This window comes from Drosophila arizonae, chromosome 4 (genome assembly GCF_054131065.1).
Source record: "Drosophila arizonae isolate 15081-1271.41 chromosome 4, UAZ_ARI_1.0, whole genome shotgun sequence".
Taxonomy (NCBI): Eukaryota; Metazoa; Arthropoda; class Insecta; order Diptera; family Drosophilidae; genus Drosophila; species Drosophila arizonae.
In genome coordinates, this window is record NC_142924.1 from 18,440,653 (window position 1) to 18,461,174 (window position 20,522).

Here is a 20,522-nt window from a genome sequence, read left to right on the forward strand (position 1 = left end):
GTGCGTACGTGACAAAAGACACGCAAGTGTCTTATCCTCTGTGCAAACAATGCCACGGAATGCGCATAATTACCATGGCCATACAAATATCTCTCTAATTTATGCTAAGTTTGTTTCTTTACATTGAAATTATAATTATTATGGTTATTAAACAAAGAATAGTACGGGCTTCCTTGAGCAAAGTATGTTTAATGAGATCTAACTTTATTTATTTATAAATCTAGGTAGAGTTATTCCCAGCAACTTTTAAATAATTATATTTATTTTTTAAATAATACAAAAATTATCATTTATTGTTGTATGTAAATTAAACAATAGTAAGTATTTAATATAATAATATTTTTAATAAACGATAATACAAAACACAAATATAAACGAATATACCATATAATAAAAATAATTTAAAATAATATTAAAAATATGTCATTTAAACAAAATATAGATATTTAAAATTTGACATTAATTTAGTTTTTTAATACATTAAAAATAAAAAAAACAAATATTAATTATTTTTTAAATAACACTTAAATACTTATAATTCACAATAATACGTTCATTGATATCATTTTTATGTATTTCTAATTATTATTTTACTTGTATTAAGAGTAAATGTTTATATTTTAAAATAGAATTTTTTTTTCAAATATATTTATGTATATAAGTTTTTTTTAAATTTATTTTTTATTAAATATATTATATTTACTTTAGTGGAAATTTTGGATCATCCATTTGTATTTTAAATACGTTTTGGCCTAAATGGCTTTTTTTCGCTATATAATTCTATAGATACTAAAGGCTTTTAACACTGAGTTTACTTGTTTATGTAAATGTGCGCACATTATTTTGCTGACACCTGAACCACTGTGCACTTAAGATGCACTTAAATAATATCAGCCGCGGACATTAGCCCGTGACAGGTAATCGAACTCAAGACAGTGCCAAAAATAATTTGTGTCGCTCCAAATACATGGTTATGTGATCGAGCCTATATGCATATATATATATATATTTTTTTTTTTTTTGTGTATATATATACAACTATATGTATTGGGCTTGTTCCAAAATGAAATCGCTTTGTATATATCTTTTGGTTTTGATGCACAGTCGCTAATTAACCCAACAGTGAGTGCCAAAAGTCAGCAACAGGTGAGCAGCAGGTAAGTTGGCTCACTCTCTTGCTCTATCGCGTGATCACTCGCTCACTCTCCCGCTCTCTCTCTCTCTCTCTCGCGATGAGCCGTCAGCTGTTTGGCCGGCTGGCTTGAGTCGAGCTGAGCTCAGCCGCTTCGGCCGCTGCTTCAGTTCTGCTGTAAGCCGCCTTCAGGTTGCACGCGTCGCTTTGCGTTTTGTCGCGTGTGTTTCGCCGCGAATTTACAGTTACGGTTATAGCTAACAAACTCGTGCCGTGTGCGCTTGAATGCCAATTTTAATAGCCACTGAGCCACAACAACAACCGTTAACGGCAACTAGCGTTTAATTTAAAAACGTTTTCAAACTGAGAAGCACAAAAAAAAAAAAACCCGCAAAAGTAACTGAAATAGAAACATATATAAAACGCAAATCGTTTACTTTCGTTTTCCCAACTTTCATTTTTGTTTTGTCGCACTCGCACGAGTTTTCATTGAAAAAAGTGTCACTGTCGGAGGCTGCGCTGTATTACACAAAAGCTGCCATTAGAAGGTGATAACAAATCGGGAGTTCAATACGACAAGTTATTACAAATAATACAAAAACAAAAAAAAAAAAAAAACTATAAAAAAAAGCAACAACGACAACAACAAACACAAACATTCGATATGGCGCTCATGGACACCGCTTGGCGCTGCCGCCTGATGATATTTGGAGTCGCATCGCTGCTGCTGGTCGGCGATCTCTTTGGCTACGGCGGTTACAGTGTGCGCGGCGTTAAATCGGATCATCCGGATGAGGTGGGCGTGCAGGGTGGGGGTCCCCCAACCGGACCCGCTCCAGCTGCCAAGTTTCAGCAGAAGAATGCCGAAATCGACATAGGCGAAGGTGAGTGACTTTATGCCATATTCCACCCCACGTATTCCATTCCGTATGCATTTCAGTTTTGTAATCGAATTTGGGTTTCGTTTTTTACGCAAATTTAAGCTTGACTTTTGTTTAACCGTTTTTTTCTTCATATTTTTTGTTTTTGGCATTAACAACGCAAATTTTTACACACTTGGCACATTGCAACACATCTGTCTGTTTCGCTCGCACTTTAATTTTTATGGGTTGCTTCATGAATCGAGCTCTCTGTGTTGTCTGTATATTTCGTTATTTTTTCATATTTTTTAAGTCGCGCTTTATTTGTTTGTATCAAGGTCAGTTTCGATTCATAAATGGAAGCTTCATGCTTTTCGATTTGTAATGTAAAAAGCTGGCAACACGTGTAAGCAAATAATTGAATTAAAGCTTTGTCAGTTAACCGGAATGGGCTGCCCTCTTATATACAAGGCGCTATAATACAATTTAAATAATGTTAAATGTTAATTCATTTTCGAAAATTGCCAGTTAATAATTTTTAAATTGGCCAGCATGAGAATACAAAATATATTTTTATGGATACATATAAATAATAATTTTAAAATTTAATTTTTAGCAATTTCCTATTTTGATATAATTTTGATAATCAACTAAAACTGATCTTAAAACTATAAATGCTTTAAAATATCATTTTGTACAGTTTGTAAAATTAAGGTATAATTTTTCAGGAAGGAGGCAAGGTATATTTTATATTCTAGCGCAGTTTGAACTGAGTATTGTTTAGCCTTGTCTTCTATAAGCTGTTCTTACATAAGACTTAGAAACTCTTTCTCGCATTATACACAATTAACTTTATAATTCTAGGCAGGGCTGTATAGACTACTTAGGTTTTATAACTTGGCTTTGTACCCATGTTGCGTCGCTTTTCAGCTTGAACTGTCTAGACTATTTCATAGACACTTAAATGTTGACATTTAAGAGGCCATTTAAGTGTTGGCTGGCCACAAAAAAAAAAAAAAAAAAAAAAAAAAAAATCTTTGCCCCGCATTTTAAGCAGCTAATTAAAAAGTTTCCACACGAGTTTTTGGTTTTTTCTATATGTCTCGCATGACATGCTATTTGTTTGCTCATTTTTGTGCGTAGGCATTATCTAAGGAACTTTTTTCGAATCAGACTTTGATAACAATAAAAAAGTCTAGTTTTCGGCAACATGCAGTTCTAGACTGAATTCACTAGAGACTAGTTTAATAAAAAATATATGAAATGTATTCCTATTTTTAGCTAATATCAGTTGACAATCCTAAATCTAGTTTTAAACAGCATTGATATTTTTATTTATATTTTAACACCGATATCAACTCCAGTTTGATCTAATATACAAGCAGCTCACTCAGTCTATTTGCTTATTTAAATTGATTTATTTTTCGTTCTTATTTCACGGCTTCCCCTGCAGCCCGAGCAATAGATATCGAAGGGAGCTCGCGGTAGACGGCGTTCCATATTATTTACATATTATTTAACGCCTTGCCGGACATGGTCTACCCATGCCCATGCCGCACAAATGTTTGAAGCTTTCGAAGCGTGTTTGTAACCACTTTCCAATGCCCAGCGATTTGCATAATTTTATAGCGTCATGGTAGGCAAGTGACATAAGACTCGTAAATGATTTCTGTTTTGCTATTTTTTTCCTCAACATGCGGGTACGATTATGCAATGCTTCGACTCTCGATAGACATGCGAGTAGAGCTCAATAAATAAAAATTTAATTAAATATAAACGAAAGTCAAAGTGCAGCTTGAGGCAGGTTTTTTTTTTATGGGAGCTGAAGAATCTATTGAAATTTGAGGTTAAAAAGCTTTAGAGGTAATATTTTGAGAGTAGCTCATGCTAATGGGAATGTTATCTGCAAAGCAAGTGCACTGGTGCAAAGAGAGTGTTATGGCAATGGGTTAAGCGCTTGTCAAACTTCATGTTAGCATTTAACATTTAACAGCTGGCAAGTGGTAAAATTGAATATATGAATGTGGCAGTTGCTTTTATTAATATTCAATACGCTGCCTGTTAAGTGAATGTTAATTGAGGTGAATTATAGTTTTGGCCATTATTATAACTTCATTATTGACTGTTCCTGTCAAATCTAATGTTAACATTTACAATCTTAGCTCAAGATTGTGTAGAATGTTATGTTAATAATGCGCATGCAGTATGTTAATCGAATGTTAACAAGAGACTTTGACTTTTCAGCGAGGTCTTTTCCGGCCATTAATGATGTTATCTTTAATCAGATGTTAATTTGTTACTTGATTGATGTTATTTTATGTTCCTGTCAAAATCAAAATAAAAGTTTAATGGCAAATGTGTTAAGTGAATGTTAGCTAGATAACAGCTGAGCTCAGCTCTGATCAGCCCTAACCTCTCGTTTCGCCCCATCAACAAAGCACCGGTCCAGTGTCCACCTAGGAGCTGTAAAATCTAACCAGAATAGCATAGTTCATTAACATGAGATCATCTGCGATCGGCTCAGAGGTCTCTCTCTCTCTCTCTCTCGTCTCGGCTGATTTCATGTTTGTATGCTTGGGTCTCTTTTGGTTTTTGCTTGCGTCGAGGTGAAAGTGGAAAAATGCCAAGCAAATAAACTTCACGTAATAAAATCAACGAACAGCGACAAGTTTTCATTTGCTTCCCAGTCCCCGTTTGCATGTGCTGGAAATCTGTGTGGGAAACTGCACTGAAACTTTCCTAACCACCATGGGGAATCTCTCACAATATATTTGAATTGCCCTCATCTAGCTGAGTTTGAGATTCCAATGCCGTATGGTCTAGACACAAGTGCAGAGCAGCGCTGCTCTGATTATGCCAAGTTAGCAGGAAGTTAGCGGAACAGAATGCTTGAGCACAAAAACCTCAGAGAACTGGACTGGACCTGCGCTATTTTCATGCAGATTGAACTGATTTAAGCGTGAAGCATTTGAGCCAATTGGAAATGCCGGCCGAAAACCAGTCGCGCTAAGTATTACCCGCTCTATGCTGGCAAACTAGTTCTACGGAAATCGAGAGTGCCCTGAAATGATTTCTCGGCTATTGCATAAAATCGGTGCTAATAGCTTGCAAAATGGAATTGTAGCTAACTGGGGTCATTACGTTACAGGTTTCGTTCACTAAATCGTACGACAGTCAATCTGAATTTATTTTCTTTGGCATGTACTGCACGTTGTCTGATAAGTGCAGTGCGTGATGAACATGCAGAACTTGCAGTTATTTATCGAGGCCCAATCAAAGCAGACACACTGAGTTACGTGCAGTTAGACACAAAGTGAGCTCATTTCGGATATGATTTTGATAACAGTCTAAAGCCACTCGCCGAAAGAAAGATTCAGCATCGTATAGACTGCATTGCGATAATCGTCGTTGGCAATCAGGTTTGATTTGAGCCCCGCCTCACAAGCAGACTTGGCTAAAATATTCATTGGGCCATAAATTAAAAGCCACAAATTATTAGACGCCTCCCTGCGTGGCTTGCGTCACTTTTCACAGGCTTCGAGCCCAAAAACTCTTTTCCGCGTACAAAGTCCAGCTGGCTGCGGGTAGAGCAGCAGCAGCAGCAGGAGGAGGAGGAGGAGGGACAGCAGCAGTTTGGTTTCGCTGATTTGTGGTTAATTGCCAATAACTGCCCGTTGGTTTCAGCTTAAATTTTAATATTTATACAACGCCATAATTAATTAATCTAAACATCGACCAAATGACTAAGCAAATACTTGTCTCGGCGTTGAAATTCGTTTAGGAAAAAATCAAAGTTCAACGCACGTTTTGGCCTTGCAGGGGGCGAGTTCTCACTCGCCTGACCGCCTGTCACTGTCTATAGAAAAAAGCAAAAAATCAAAACAAAAACATAATCGCAACATTGAAACTCGATTCAAATATTTAATCAGCCGAACCGAAATTAAAAGTGAAAAAGGTTTATTTATAAGTTAAGTTAAGATTGTTGTTTCTAGTTGCTGCCAGCACTTGCCATTTAAAAGCTAAATGTTTGCGTTGATGTTTAATTAAAGCCAAAGTTGCCACAAACAGCAGGTTCAACAATATAAATGCGCATTTTCTGTTAAGCATATTTCGTTTATTTGCGAGTTTTAATATACTCTCCCATATATTAAATATACACTGTGGGACATTAGCATAACGCCGCCAAGATGTTCTCTATTAATATTCAACATTTTTTCCAACGAATTTTCGTTTATTTTTGCAAAAATTAAAGACAACTGGGTTTTTGATTATTTTATAAAATTAAAAAAAAAAAAAAAAAAATAAAATAAAAATAAAAAATAAAAAAATTGAATAAAATAAATGCCTAAAAAATAGAAAATAAATTAAATTGATTATCACAATAATTTAATATTTTGCAATATATATTTTTTACGTATTTTAGTATTTATTTTTTATGAGCTAACTTTTGAAGCAATGTAAAAGAAACATATATATTAAAGCAAAAGTTTAAACAAATATTTAAAAAAGTTGATTAAAACAAAAAAGAAGTTTAATCAAATTAAAACAACAATTTTGGCTTCAGGTTAATTTAATATTTTTAAATAATTTTTATTGCTATTTGTTTTCAAATTTGTTTTATTTATTTCTTATATTAGAGCAGACATTAGAATTTTTGAAATTACTTAGAATATATAAATCATTTTTAATTTGCGTAGCTAAGAAAAAAATTATAATTGCCTCAGTCGCTAATCAACTTTTACGCTGGTTTGATGATATAGAAATCTGATATACAAGTGCATATAGCTCTCCCTCTCTATCACTCTTTTCTGGTATATGATATGATAGATTACATATATATGCAGTATATTAATGATCCACATATATTTATATATATTGACGTATATATTTTATCCAATTTAATATATGGCTTCTCTACAATACCTTTAGAGTGCATTCATATTCGACTTGGCGCTTTTGAGAAGTTTCTTTTGTTTCGATTCCCAAAATATTTTTGAATTTCGCTGCTTTGGCCTTGACGTGTTTATTTTTGCGCAGTTGAAAGTTTGCTCTTTGTCAGAATATATAGCTAAAAAAAAAAAAAAAAAAAAAAAAAAAAAAATACCCAAATTTGAGAAAAAAAAAACAACATAAAAGTGCAAATGCAAATATTAGATAAAAATCTTAAAATATTTTTAATTAAACGATTTGAGTAATTTGCAGAGCACGACTTTGATGAGTTTTCGGCTGCAGCTGCACTCAAGCCCGTGGCAACTGCGGCTATCACTGGAGCCAGCCTGAAGACCAAAACACAGCTGTCGGACACCATCAAGGAGTCGTGTCTGCCCAAGATGCTGTGCGAGCTGGCTGCCAAGCCGGAGTACCAGCTGAGCGAAAAGGAGCGCGAGCTGCTCAGATTGATAAGGTGAGTGTGAGACGTAATGAACTATATGTATAGTAAATATATAGAGTTCAACTGTAGCTTGTAGTTTGACCCTTTTAAGTGAGAGCAACTGAGAGTAAAAAAAAAATATATATATATATAAACACTTTTTTAACTGCCATTGATCTCTGCTCTGTCGGGTCGTTCAACGAACTAAAAGCTCAGCTTACAAAACACAAGCTGAAGATGTTTACAGTCGTATTGAGCACTTGGCCTTGTTTAGACAACAGCATGGGCAAGATTTTCCACTATTGGCTCGCATCGATCGGGCCTAACCTACCTCACATAGGCAATGCGACGCGCTGTAACCTCGCACTTGAGTCGAAGGTGAGCTGTTACCGGCTACACACAGAATCGTTTGTGTTCTAGTGAGCAGCTGTCTCCACACACACACACACACAAATACGACCCCGTGTGAAACCCTGAGCTGTATAGAAATACATATATGTGTATAGAAAAATTTAGTAAACGAATCTTCCGCATTTTGCTGTCGTTTCTTGCAGATCGCCGACTATGCCCTGGATGATGAATATGCCGCCGAGCAAATGGTATTTCGCTGCCCACATGGGTGAGCTGATGCGTCACTCTAGCGATAATCTGAGCGGTCCCATGGGCTGTGCCAATCTCTGGCCCAACTGCCCCATCAGCTCCAAGAAGCTGATGAAACTGAGCTATAAGGTGCGCGTTTAGTTGATGCCAGCCAATGTGATCATAGATTATTAAATTAAGCACTAGATGTAGTAGGCGTACGCACACACGCACACACACACATAAAGACGAATATCGCACACACACACACACCTACACATAAAGATGATGATGATTGTATACTGACGCTGAAGAGACTTACCTATTGTACCATAAATTTTTCGCTCTCCAAGGCCCTCGGCTGGCTGCCAAGCATTGACAAGTGCCTCCACAGTGCTGGAGCCTGTGACGGCATGACTGATGTGACAATTTGTAATTCGTATCGATTAGCTAGCTCTAAGTGCGCTAATTAGTCATTAAGCGTGCCTAGTCTATCTCAATTATATTTTAGTTAACTTAGCCTTAGTTCAATGCGCGTGTAATTGTAAATAAATGCATATTGTTATTTAATATGAATTCCCAAGTGACTTTTGCTTTTGCCATAACTAATGATGCGACCATTTATTCAAAGTATACATTCACAAAAAATATAAATAAATGTATATATATATAGAACTATAATAGAGCTACATTATCTTTTAGCCTAAACGCCCTTCGGCGTGCAAAATGTATTTATAATTGTTATTTCTTAAGTGCTAGGAAATGCTGTATTAGAGTTAATGGCAACTGTAATTGTAAATTGTAATATGTGAGTTTGGCGTGTCGCACTTCAATCAAATTTTGCAGTGTGACCAAAGCCCAATCACGATAAGCCAACACAGTGAGTTAACACTTTCGTTGCTCATTATGGGAGTTGTAACTGAACTGAAAGTGCTTGCAACTGATGATTTCCTCATCTCAGTAATTATAGCGTGTAGACTATAATATCTCAACATGATCAAGCTAGATTTCCAATCGAATTAACTAGTGTTCAATGTCTGAGAATGGAGTATGAGTAGCGGTATTTGGAGGCTATAGCTGACTGAGCTGATGAAATGTTGGCATGTTGGCTATAAAAGTCTAGTTAAATAAATAATACAGTAGAATCCGGTTAAACCGACGCTCAAAAGGATGATTCTGTAGGATATTAATAGATATAAAAATATAAAATTATAAAAAAATAAAAATAAAAATAAATAAATAAAATAAATGAAAATGTAAGAATAATAATAATATAAATATTAGATTTTTTGTTATTAATTTTTTTAAATGTAAATCTAGATTAAGCTGCCACTAAAAAAAAAAAAAAAAAAAACAACAAAAAATGACGCTCAAGGGATCGTCGTTATACGCTTAACCATATAAGTTTACTCATGAAAGTTTGTCTAGGGACCAGAATTTTCGTCTCAATAACCGTAGGGACGCAATAAGTGCAGTCGTTATAACCTGATATTACTGCATTTCGTTTATATATCAATCTGTGGCTATATGATATTTAAAGACATTTAAATGATGGGCATTGCCCCACAGAACACCAGAGCTCCGGCTAGTACATTTCGACATTCCTTCCGCTCAGATATGGGAGTCATCTCAATCCCCAACTCATATGCAAATTGCAACACTTTTCATTGCATACTTTTGGGCAGAGCGCAATAATTGAGTCACATTGAAGACGAATTCGCTGAAAATGCAAATCGTTTGTTGACATTGCACAGTTTCAACGAAACGGCATTAAAAAGTGGCAACAATATTTGGATTCGCTGATTGCCTCATTGAGCATGCTCGAGGCGTAAAACTGACCACACACACACGCCTAAATACGCCGTAAAATAATCGAAGAATCTGAGCGAAATGGCCGCATTATGACGCACATATTAAATGGCTAATTAAGTGTTAAACAAGAATTTGAGCTGAGAAAGTAAACAAGTCAATTCGCTGGGCAATTGTAGCGAAATTATTATTATTATTCATTCTTGCAGCTCTGCAATGGACTTGTGGGACTTGTGTGGCATAATCGATATTATCATGGCGGCCCGAACACGTTGCGTTTGGCAAGAGCCGCGATTTAGGCCACGTCAGCTTGCCAAAGACCAAAACTAAAAACACGTTAAAAACAATCGCGCGAAATTACGTTTCAGTTTATTTGGATGGCTTAACACAAAACAATAAACAATAAAAGTAAACAATTTGTAATATCAATGGAATTGGGTCACTCAGCCGGTTGTTACGCTCGTTGCGTGCCAAAAGTGGACCTCGGCGGACTTTCATTGTTTCGATTTGGGGATGGCGAGCGATGCAGCTCTCGCTATATTTGGTCTGACGTTTGACAAGTTGTTTGTAGTTGCTGTTGTTGTTGTTGTTGTTGTGCAATGTGTGACGAGTGCCGCCAGCAAGTGCAGCTCATGAGACTCTCAACAGACAGTCGAACTTCTATCAGTCTGTTGCATTGCCTAATATTTCCGCATTGCATTGCCCAAACGCAAAGGAAAGGCAGACACTCTCCCTCTCACTCTCTCACTTTCCGACTCTCTCGCCCTCTCACTCTCGCCAGCCCAGTTCCCACTTGAAATCCGGACCTGCGAGCGCGCAACCAAAACGGCAACAAGTGTCAGGCAACTGGAAAAACATGAAAATTACGCGGCTCAACAAAGGAAGCAGAGCAACAACAACAAGCAACAACAGCAACAACAACATGCATATGCAACAATTGGCGTGGTTGCACCACCAATACCCTGCGAATAATTTTATGCATATTTTATAAAGCATAAAGTTATTGAAGTATGACTGAATATATTAATTTGTTAGTTAATATTAAATTATAATTTATTATTATTTATTATATTTATTTATTGTTATTTTTGTTTTTTTTTTTAACTACTTTCATTATTATAGGAATATTCCAATTGTGTAATTTATTCTTACCAATTATATAATTATTATTAACTATTCTTATAGTGGTTGCATATCAGTTATACACGTATACTATATGGCATAAATAGCTGGGCTGTCCTCATCCTACCTTTATACCTTCATTTTTCCCTCTGTCTTTCTCGCGCTATCTTTCTGGGCTTTTTTCCTTCTCTCTCTCTCTCTCTCTCTCTCTCTCTCTCTCTCTCTCTGTCGCTCTATGTTTCACTCTCTCTGTCGCTCTAGGTTTCACACCCCCTCTCCCTTTTCGTAGTTGGTTTCTATCTCTCTCTCTTTCATTTTTTCTCTGCTACTCTCCCTTTTTTTTGGCATTTCATTCTCTCTGTTTTCATTCGTTTTCTTACGCTCTCACCTTTCTCTCTCTTTCTCTCTCTCTCTCTCCCTCTCTCTTTCTCTGTCTCTCTCAGACTCACTCCTTCCCTCTTAGAATCACTCTCTATATCTCCCTCTCGCTCTTTCTGATTTCTAACACTGCTCAAAGATCAATCTTTGGGAATACAAAGAATCAGCCTCAGTAAAATTTGTCCGTCTTTTTGGCTGGTCTTATTAGAATATCATTATCACTGTATTATCACTTTGCTGTCTCCATAATCATACCCTTTTCATGTTTTTGCTAGGGTATCAACACACACACGCCCAAGTTGCTGCAAATGTAAGCCAAGTTAGCAGTGGGAGCTGCCAAGTTGCAGCACTCCGCCGCTGCAGCTTAATCCGCAAGTGTTAACAGGCGCCGTCTTGCGTAACCAAGCAATCGACTGATTGACTGACTGGCCAAGAGCCACACTGGCAGCATTGTCGGTCAAGTTTCAGCTTGAGACTGAGTGAACGAGCGATCGACTGATTGTGTCAGTTCTTGTCAGCAATAAGCCGTTATTAGACTCAATTGTGTGGCTAACGGCAAGCACAGCTAGAGCAACTGGCCAACTGGCCAACTGACTCGTTCTCGATATAGATAAATAGCCATGATCAGTTCTCCTAGACATTTACTCAATGCTCATGGAATTGAAAGTCAAGCAGCACATCAATATCAATCTGATCTGAATTGGCCTGGCCAAAATGCGTGGATAGCGCAACGTGCTCCATGGAGCGCAACTCACGCATTTGACAAATGATTGGCCAAACTATTGCCCAAAGTTGAGTTATTAAACTGAGCCGCAAATTGTGTTAATTGGACAAATCAACAACAGCAAAATTTGTGTGTGGAAATGCGAGCTGATGATGCTCATGATCGCAGCACTAACTGCGGCTAAGGCGTGGCCGTTGACTGAGTTGTAGCTGTAAGCCAAGTTGGGAAGATGCGTCTTAACGAGCTGTTAATAATTTGTTAAAGAGGGAATGTAAAATACTTAGTTACAGTTTTTATATGATACCAATTGCATGATTATAATGATGATTATGATATGATTAATTTGCTTGCTTGTTGGGTTTTGCTCAAGTCCTAAGGCTGAGTTATATATACAGATATTATAAATTATAATATAATGATATAAATATATAGGTAGACATAGATTATAGCTCTTATAAGCCGATGTTACATATATTATTTATATATTTATATATATACTAAATAAAAACAATTATTTTTTTTAATTATTAGAGAAGACCGTAAAGGTTATCTCAAATATACTGCATATGAATATATAATTTCCCTGTGAGAAGTTTATCACTCGAGTCCAAATACTCGTCTCTGAGTTAGAGTATACACATCCATATACATATATATGCATATGCTAAAAACTACTTCATATATCAGTTTAAGTATTATTTTGCCTAACACTTAGCCCCGTGCAAATTGCTAAACTGCTTAACAGCTGCTGACGGGTCTTGGGTTCGAGCCTTAACCTAAGACACAGAGCGGAATGGAGCGAATGTGGCTAAACTGACGCCGATTAAGTAATTGATATGCAAAAGCTAACTGTAACGCATACCAGACGCGAGGCACGCCAGCCAGCCAGCCAGCCAGGCGGGGCAGACAAGCGAAGGCACAGCGCCTAAGTTAAGAGGAAATTACAGGTGCGAAAGTAACGGCCACTAAAATGGAGAATTTCATAACTTTTCATAATTGCAAACAGAGAGGAAAAGCAAGAGCGTTGGAGTGAGAGGGAGAGTAGAGTGAAAGAGCGAGAGTGAGTGAGTGAGAGAGAGAGAGAGAGAGAGACAGAGGCAACAGCTGAGCTGCAACTGGTTTGGTTGCTTTTAAAACTATTGCACACACACACACACATATATATCACACACTCACTCACACACACACACTCTTAGAGCTGGGTAGGCTCGGCTGCGCCCTCTACTTGACCATATTGCCTCACTTTCACTTGTCTTTGGCTTCTTTTGCTTCCGCACGAAACTTGGTCAAAATGCAAAGCAAACTTGGCCACCAACCAACTCGGCTCGAAGAGCGTCGCTGGTTGCCGTTGTTGTTGTTGCTGTTGTTGTTTTTTAGCTTTACACTTTAATTTTGTCATCCTCTCTCTCTTCGAGTTGTAGTTTTGTGTTTTGTTTGCTGCGCTTTGGCGGCCCGCTGCCGCATTAACTTGGCTCAGTCACTCGAAGACTTTAAACGCACCAAGTTGCCTCGTCGTCTGGCCTCCTCCATCCAGCATGAATCTGCGCTACGTTTGCACCTTGTCGCTGCTGCCCACGCTCTATGTGCTGCTGGTGCTGCTGCTGGACTATGTGGAGCAGGGCTTGGCCCAGAATCCGGATCCGCTGTTCGAGCTGCCTGTGCAGCTGGTCGGCTTCCCAGTGATCGTCCTGTCCGTGCGTCTCTCGCAGTTCGCCAAAAAGCTGGCCTACTCCCTCAATCCGAGTAAGTTGAACACGTTTGGGCGTAAAAGTGCAACAGCCGCCCTGTGCCATGATGAATCACCTCTTAATTTCTTTTCATTAAGTGAAAGTCAAAATATGTGCATAAATTAATAATTGGCCGGTATTCAAAGCAGCTTAAGTAGCTGACTCTGTGTGGTGCCGAAAACCAATTAATCATGATGACGAATTGAGTTGTGGACATGGAAAGAAATATTTTGTACATCTTATGTGGGTAGAGTGAGTTTTAAGCCTGCCCTGGAAAGGGCAGAACAGCCTTGGAAATTGTATAATTAAACAATTTTGTCTGAATGGCATTTAGTCTCATAATATATAATTATTATGCCATGGCATTTCTATACTATTCTATGAAGTGAAAAGATTTTATTTTCTAGTTTGTGTTGAAGATCTGTACTCTTCTACTATTCAAATCCTATATTATTTCTGATGAGATATCGGCTATGGAATATTTTTAAAAAGCTAAGCGATTCGTATGAAAATATGGATAATGTGAACCAAAGTGTATAAAATACCAAGAAAAATTTATATTATAATATTTATATAGAAATTGCTTTAAAAAAAAAATTTATTTTTAAATAATATATAACAAAAATTTCTTTTTCTTTGAAAATATTATATATTTTAAGAAAATCCTAAATTCTGTTTTTTTATTTTTATATCAACTCAATCTACTTATACATTGAATTGTTTTTATATTTAAATTAAATCAAATATTAGTCTCAACTTTGAAGGAACCTCTAACCATCACAATGGAGAGTCTTCATGAAAAATAGAATTAGGACATATTCTAGAAGCTTAAAGAGTCTACACGAGTTTTTGTTACAGATCCTAACGTTGCATACGAGCCACAAGTTGATTACGCTCCAAAAAATTTCCTTCCAATTCGAGCTAATAAGGTATATTCCAGCTCTTCTATCTAATTCTCAGGTTCCGTTAGTCCCATATAAAATCATGAACTACTAAAATCTGCAAAGAGAGAAAGAGTCTCTTACAACATTTGTTGACAAATACCAAACTATCAGCTGGCTAAGCTCATACTCTAAGCATGAGCTAGTGAGTTTACCTCGCTTAAAAACCAGACTCTAAAGTGTGACAAAACTGGCGGTGGAGTGGCTCAAATGGCAGCATAGCTTGAGGCTGGTGGTGGTGGTGGCGGTGCTGCTGCGGAGACGTCGTGCACGTCCACTTAGCTGCAGCCAAATGGGGTCAAGGCTGTGGCTGATGGAGAGAGAGAGAGAGAGAGAGATACGAGCCAAGTTGTGGGCCGGAATGTTTGACAATCAGCCGTGCGCGCTCATTCGTTAGTTGAATTGCTGGCAATGTTTTATTTATTATTTCGTTGTCGGGTAAACCCGAGTCAAGTGGTTGATGACAAGCCATCATGAATGCTAACAAGGGAAATACCAAAGACAAGTTGAGCTCTGTCTGCTGCACTCGCAGCTTGTGCAATCAACCGCAGCAGCAGCCAAGTTTTTGGCATTCTCATCTGCTGCCACTTTGACTAATTTCGCATTTTATAAGCAAGCAGCGACAGCCAGCAACAACTGCCAACTGCTACTAACATAAAACTTCTCCCCTTTGTCACTCTTGCAGATACGTACCGTTCGCGCAGCAGACGAGACGCCGGCCAGCCGCACGCCCTCGACGCCGAGTTGGCCAAGAAGGAAATTTTGCGCGAGTTCGGGCCACAGGCTTGCATACTCGAGGAGCCGTGCCGCATGCATGCCGCACGCTCAGCCAGCCAACGACGTTCTGGCTTTGCGGGCAACGCAGCGCCACATGCGCCCTGGTCCGAGGTCTTGAGGTAGGTCAAAGTTTCAGCTATCGGATATGAGCAACTAACTGAGTGCTGTAGGGTATGCTATACGTTGGGTAAATGGTGTTTACTAATGATTTTAAGATATCATAAGAGTCTAGCTGTGTGTCTGCTTGATAGTCGATTGACATGGGTAACATTTAATCTATTCATAGGAATATTTCAGTCTTGACTTTTGCACAGGAGAAAGAAAATAGAAATCTAGCCAAAAAAAAAAAAAAAAAAAAAAAAAAAAAAAAATTCAGCAAGGTAGAAAAATACAAAATAAACGTTTACTAGATAAATGTTTACATAATATGGCTAAAATAAATACAGTGCCATCTAATATAAAATGTTTTTGCTTTTTTTGTTAGAGATTAAAAACTAAAATATGATTAGAATAAATTGTGTTTCATAACAAATAAATCAAAAGTTTCTCGAATTTTAATATGATTTTTATAAAATTAAGAAAGGAAAAGAAGAGAAAACAATTTGCTTATCTCATCTGAACAGCTTTGGATATTAAACCATATTATTGAATAATCATAAAACTGTAAAATTTCTTGACAATAGATAGTTCAAAGAATAAATAACAGTATTTTTTAGTATTTTATTTTTAGTAAGTCCTACCCTATTAAATTTGTTTATTTTATTTGATTTTATCAAGAACATAAATCAAATAGAGGGCACAATTTTTTTTATATATATTATTATTATAATAATTAATTATAAAATAATTAAAAAAAGCAAAATTCCTTGACGCTAGATAATTCAATAAGTATTTTTTAGTATTTTGCTTTTAGTAAGTCCTTCCTTATTCAGTTTTTTTATTTTATACGATTTTTTGAAGAGCATACATCAAATAGAGCACACTCTCATTTCAATATTTAAAAGTATATCCCCCCTTATTCTCATCCTCATCACTATCTACAGTTACTTTCTCATTCGCATTTATGCTTGCAAATCTTTTATTTAGAGATCTTCTTTATAGAGCATCAAATTTTCGTTCTGCTCATAGCTCGGATAATTTTCTCTTCTTAGTAATTTCTTGTTCAAGTGGAACGCTGACTTTATGGCTGCCCAGCTGACAGACAGACAGTAACAACTTGAACTGTTGTGCCCCTCTCAATCTGATTCACCTCTCTCACTCTCTCTCTCTCTATCTGTCGTTCACTCGATTGCTCATTTGGCATTCCCGTCGCTCTGCGCTGCTCTGCTCCTCCAAATGAACATCTCGGATTGCATTCGTTATGGCTAGGTTGCAATTTGGCGCTGCTGTTGTTGTCATTTGGCAAATGAATGGCTTGTTTTTAGCTGCGAATGTTTTCCAATCAATTTTTATTATTTCTTTGCTGTTTTGTATCCGTTCCCATTGCCCTTCCCCCTCCCCCTGCCCGTCATTGACAATGCTAACTCATCTGCGCATAATTTAATGTCTTCCCCCGCTCTCCCTTCGCCTCTGCAGTTAGAGATGCACGTACTGCTTACTCCCAAAATTTAAATGTGCATGTCATTGCATTGCCATTGCCATTGCTATTGCCATTGGCATTGTCATTGCCATTGGTATTCCCATTGCCTTTGGATTTCAATTTGTAAGTTTACATAAATTCTCTTCGCCTGATGAGTTAGTTGCCCCGTCGCTCTCGCTATTGTCATGGTAATGGCATGCACGACTCTTCCGAGTTGAGGAAATTATTCTTTTCCGCACTGTTGGCCATTTCTGCATTTCCTTGCCCAGCAGTGATTCATAATTAATTTCTCTCTCTCTCTCTCTCTCTCTCTCTCTCTATCTCTTTCTGCGTAATAAAAGCACTCCTTCAGTCTTGGCCTGGCTGCCCACAGATATTTTGATATGTTTTCTGGTTTCTTCTGTTCTAATGGCCAACTCGTTTAAATATTTAATTCTTGTTTATTTTTTGGTCAAACAAAAGCCAGTTTCAGACTTAAACAAAAGCTCTGTGCATGGAAATCTATGGCATACGTGTCGTATGCGCAACATTTGGCATTCATAGTTTTGGCCATTGTTGTAAATTTCATTTAATATTGTGTCATATCGCACTCGCACTTGCCTCTGCCCCAACAACAACAAAACACATGCATCTGACACTTTCACACTTAACATGCAAAATTTTCAACACTCAAAAGTTTCTTTTACACTCGTCCCCCGTCTCCGACCCCGACCCCGCCCTCGTCTCTCAGGTCTCTGACCGTGGCCAAATGCCTGGCCCCCAACGTGTCAAGAGCAAATATTCCAAATTATTTTTGAAATGTGCTCTACGTCGTCTCTCCAGCCGTCGCTTTGCTGATTCGTCCGTCTGTTCGACTGCTTCACCCCCTGGTTGCCCCCTCATCCATCCATTCTGTGTGTTGTTTGCTTAGTTTGCGTTGCGCTGCAAATGTAATTGGCATTAGAAGTTTTGTACGTTTGCCCACGACGTGTTTTGTAATAATAAAATATGATTAAAGTTTTTGATTAAATTTATGCAAGCGCACACTGTGCAGCCCTGCCACAGCCCCAGCCAGAGCTCTGCTGCTGGTCAGTTGTGCCTGTCGATGCACCTTTTCCTACGGCTTCGAGTCCGGGCTCAACCAGCGGGCACTGCAGATATGTTTGTTAGCGAGTTGATTAAATTATCCCACTGCAGACGTGTGAAACTCGAAGCGAGTGTGTGTAAACATGGGCAGATGCTGTGCCAGCCAGGTAATCGGCAACAAATGAAATGGACGAGTGAAGAAAGAGTGTTTTAAAGACAAGAAATAAATCATAAGTTAAGGGATCTTAGATTTTATTAGCTACCATATTAAAAAAATATGTATAAAATAAATTAAATATTAATGAAATATTTTAGATATATTAATATAATACTTTAAATATATAGATGTCATCCTTGACTTACTAAAAATGCGTCAAATTCATCTTTGATATATCAGAGGTTTATTTTGACAGCTAGCAATTAAAGTTATTCAGGCTAATCTTTAATTTAATATATTTAAAAAAAAAATTATAAATATATATATATATATATATATATATATATATATATATATATATATATTTTTTTTTTTTTTTTTAATATATACAAAAAAAATAATATAAATAAATATAAAATATATAACAAATATATATAAAATTTATATTAAATATCTTTCCACTTTCAAGGCAAAGGCCCAACATTTTTATTTTTTTTATACATATTTAAAATCGTTTAATGTAGGCATAGCTTAATTTTCAATTAGTTTTAGTTTTATATGAACTTTAATGTCTAATAAAAAAATATATATATTAGCTCATTTTTGACTAACTAACAAATGCATCCATATCATATGTTATGCTTAAGCATTCATTTATGTAAATATATAAAATATTTAAATATCCATTTGTTATATGTAAATAATATTTTCATTTTGATATATGATTTTGATATACATATATTTTGATATATACATATATTAACATCTGTTTGACTCACTAACAAATGCATCGAGTTAATCTTTAACATGTCACTGAGTCCACGCCCAGTCTGCTTTAAGGCTCTCTAATACCTCGTGCCTGCCCAGCCCATTGGCAGCTCGCAAATTACTTTTGTTTTTAATATGGCCCCAGTCCAGAAGGGGCTGATGCAGAAGAAGAAGACGAAGAAGTAAAAGGGCTGGCAGAGTTGTGTATATTACCCGCTACTTATAAGTAATTATTTTTGTAATCCGCTTTCGTTGCCGACTATTGTGCCTGCTCCTGCTCCTGCTCCTGCTGCTACTCCTGCTACTCCTGCTGCTGCCGATGATGATGATGACTGGCTGACTGAACAACATCTCTTTGGATGCGCCGTACTCAAACACTGAACCACTCAGGAACTACAAAGTGCAATCAACCGGCGGCTTGAAACAATGGTATCTGCTCTCGGTCTTTATCGGCGATGCTGTGCGAGATGTGCCGCTATGCAAGCACCTGGCCAAGCGGATGCCCTGTCCAGGCGCCGGACCACTGCCGCCGCCCCAGCCGCGCTAAGGACCAACTGCAGTACGGGCGGGCATTTATTTTATTCTTATTTTATATATAGCATATTGTATATTGTATATTGTATATAGTATATTGTAGACAACGCAGTTGCCGGGGCTCTGCATCATCTGCATCATTTGCATCGTGTAGTCAGTCAATCGCATGGACATTATACGTTCTTTCCAAACTCCAACTCCAACTCCGACTCCAACTCCAACTCCGACTTTAACTTTCTTTTCTATCTCTTTAGTTATTCTTCATGAATTCGTACTGCTAGTTGTTTTTAGGGGTTCTCATTTAAGCGACAGACCCAGCATAGGCTTAGACTTGCATAAGTATGAAGAATAAGCAAATAAATCAACAAGAACAAAATCAAAAAATGAAAATTCTCTGTGTTTGCCTATGCCGGGGCATGCCTGCACTTTTAAGAGCACATGTCCAGCTGGACTGACTGCCCCCACTCAGCTCACTCAGCCCACTCTGGCCGGTTCGAAGTTTCATTTGTTCGGACAATGCATTTTACACTCGAACCATCCGCCCCCTTCCACCCGAACCATTTGTCTGGTTGCAAACAAAAATTGATACGCCAAAAAGCGTGCAACAGAAAAAAACAGTTGCATACTTTGCAGCGCCGCGCACAAATTGTTGACGCAAGGCATTAAGCTGCAGACTCGTTGCACATACCCTAGGCATGTGGCAGAGAGGCTCTGATGATGCATCTATGAAATATACTACGAATTGGATATTTTCAGTTTAGCTGCGCATTTTAGCTGCTGTTTGTGCTATAAAAGTGTCGAGTTGTCAGACTGTTTAAGGTATAAGGTATAAGGTATGAATAGCATTCAGTCATTGAGATGTTCAATAAGAATTGCCATTTGATCTTGAATATCAAACTTGGGAAAATTACTTCAAAATGTAGGCGACTATTGCCTATGCCTAGCTTACATCATGTAAGGATAGCTGATAACATTCTGACATAATATCACGGGAAATTC

The 20,522-nt window shown here is 37.4% G+C and overlaps 3 protein-coding genes across 7 annotated transcripts in view; all 3 read left to right on the forward strand.

Annotated features, from left to right (window-relative positions):
- Nucleotides 1–1,290: 1,290 nt before the first annotated feature.
- geko (olfaction protein geko) lies at nt 1,291–8,518 on the forward strand. The gene is made up of 3 exons (XM_018008104.2): nt 1,291–2,016; nt 7,195–7,396; nt 7,918–8,518. The coding sequence occupies exons 1-3, from the start codon at nt 1,797–1,799 to the stop codon at nt 8,102–8,104; spliced, it is 609 nt and encodes a 202-aa protein (XP_017863593.1). The 5' UTR covers nt 1,291–1,796; the 3' UTR covers nt 8,105–8,518.
- Nucleotides 8,519–13,292: 4,774 nt separating this feature from the next.
- Nucleotides 13,293–19,913, forward strand: LOC108614149 (uncharacterized). The gene is made up of 3 exons (XM_018008100.2): nt 13,293–13,718; nt 15,329–15,539; nt 19,380–19,913. Exons 1-3 carry the CDS (start codon nt 13,511–13,513, stop codon nt 19,534–19,536), a joined length of 576 nt encoding a protein of 191 aa, XP_017863589.1. The 5' UTR covers nt 13,293–13,510; the 3' UTR covers nt 19,537–19,913.
- The window catches only part of LOC108612378 (uncharacterized), an 82,616-nt gene continuing 77,492 nt past the window's right edge, over nt 15,399–20,522 (forward strand). For all 5 annotated transcript variants that reach the window (XM_089467861.1, XM_089467858.1, XM_089467860.1 and 2 more), the window contains exon 1: nt 15,399–15,539. The gene's annotated coding sequence lies outside the window, so the exon portion shown is untranslated. The remainder of the gene's footprint in view (nt 15,540–20,522) is intronic.

Excerpts from the sequence above, each read along its gene's own strand:
- geko (XM_018008104.2), top strand. The coding sequence starts at position 1,797 with ATGGCGCTCATGGACACCGCTTGGCGCTGCCGCCTGATGATATTTGGA. Across the intron at positions 2,017-7,194 it reads CGAAATCGACATAGGCGAAG|AGCACGACTTTGATGAGTTT; the intron begins GTGAGTGACTTT and ends AGTAATTTGCAG. Across the intron at positions 7,397-7,917 it reads GAGCTGCTCAGATTGATAAG|ATCGCCGACTATGCCCTGGA; the intron begins GTGAGTGTGAGA and ends CGTTTCTTGCAG.
- LOC108614149 (XM_018008100.2), top strand. The coding sequence starts at position 13,511 with ATGAATCTGCGCTACGTTTGCACCTTGTCGCTGCTGCCCACGCTCTAT. Across the intron at positions 13,719-15,328 it reads GGCCTACTCCCTCAATCCGA|ATACGTACCGTTCGCGCAGC; the intron begins GTAAGTTGAACA and ends TCACTCTTGCAG. Across the intron at positions 15,540-19,379 it reads CCCTGGTCCGAGGTCTTGAG|GAACTACAAAGTGCAATCAA; the intron begins GTAGGTCAAAGT and ends TGAACCACTCAG.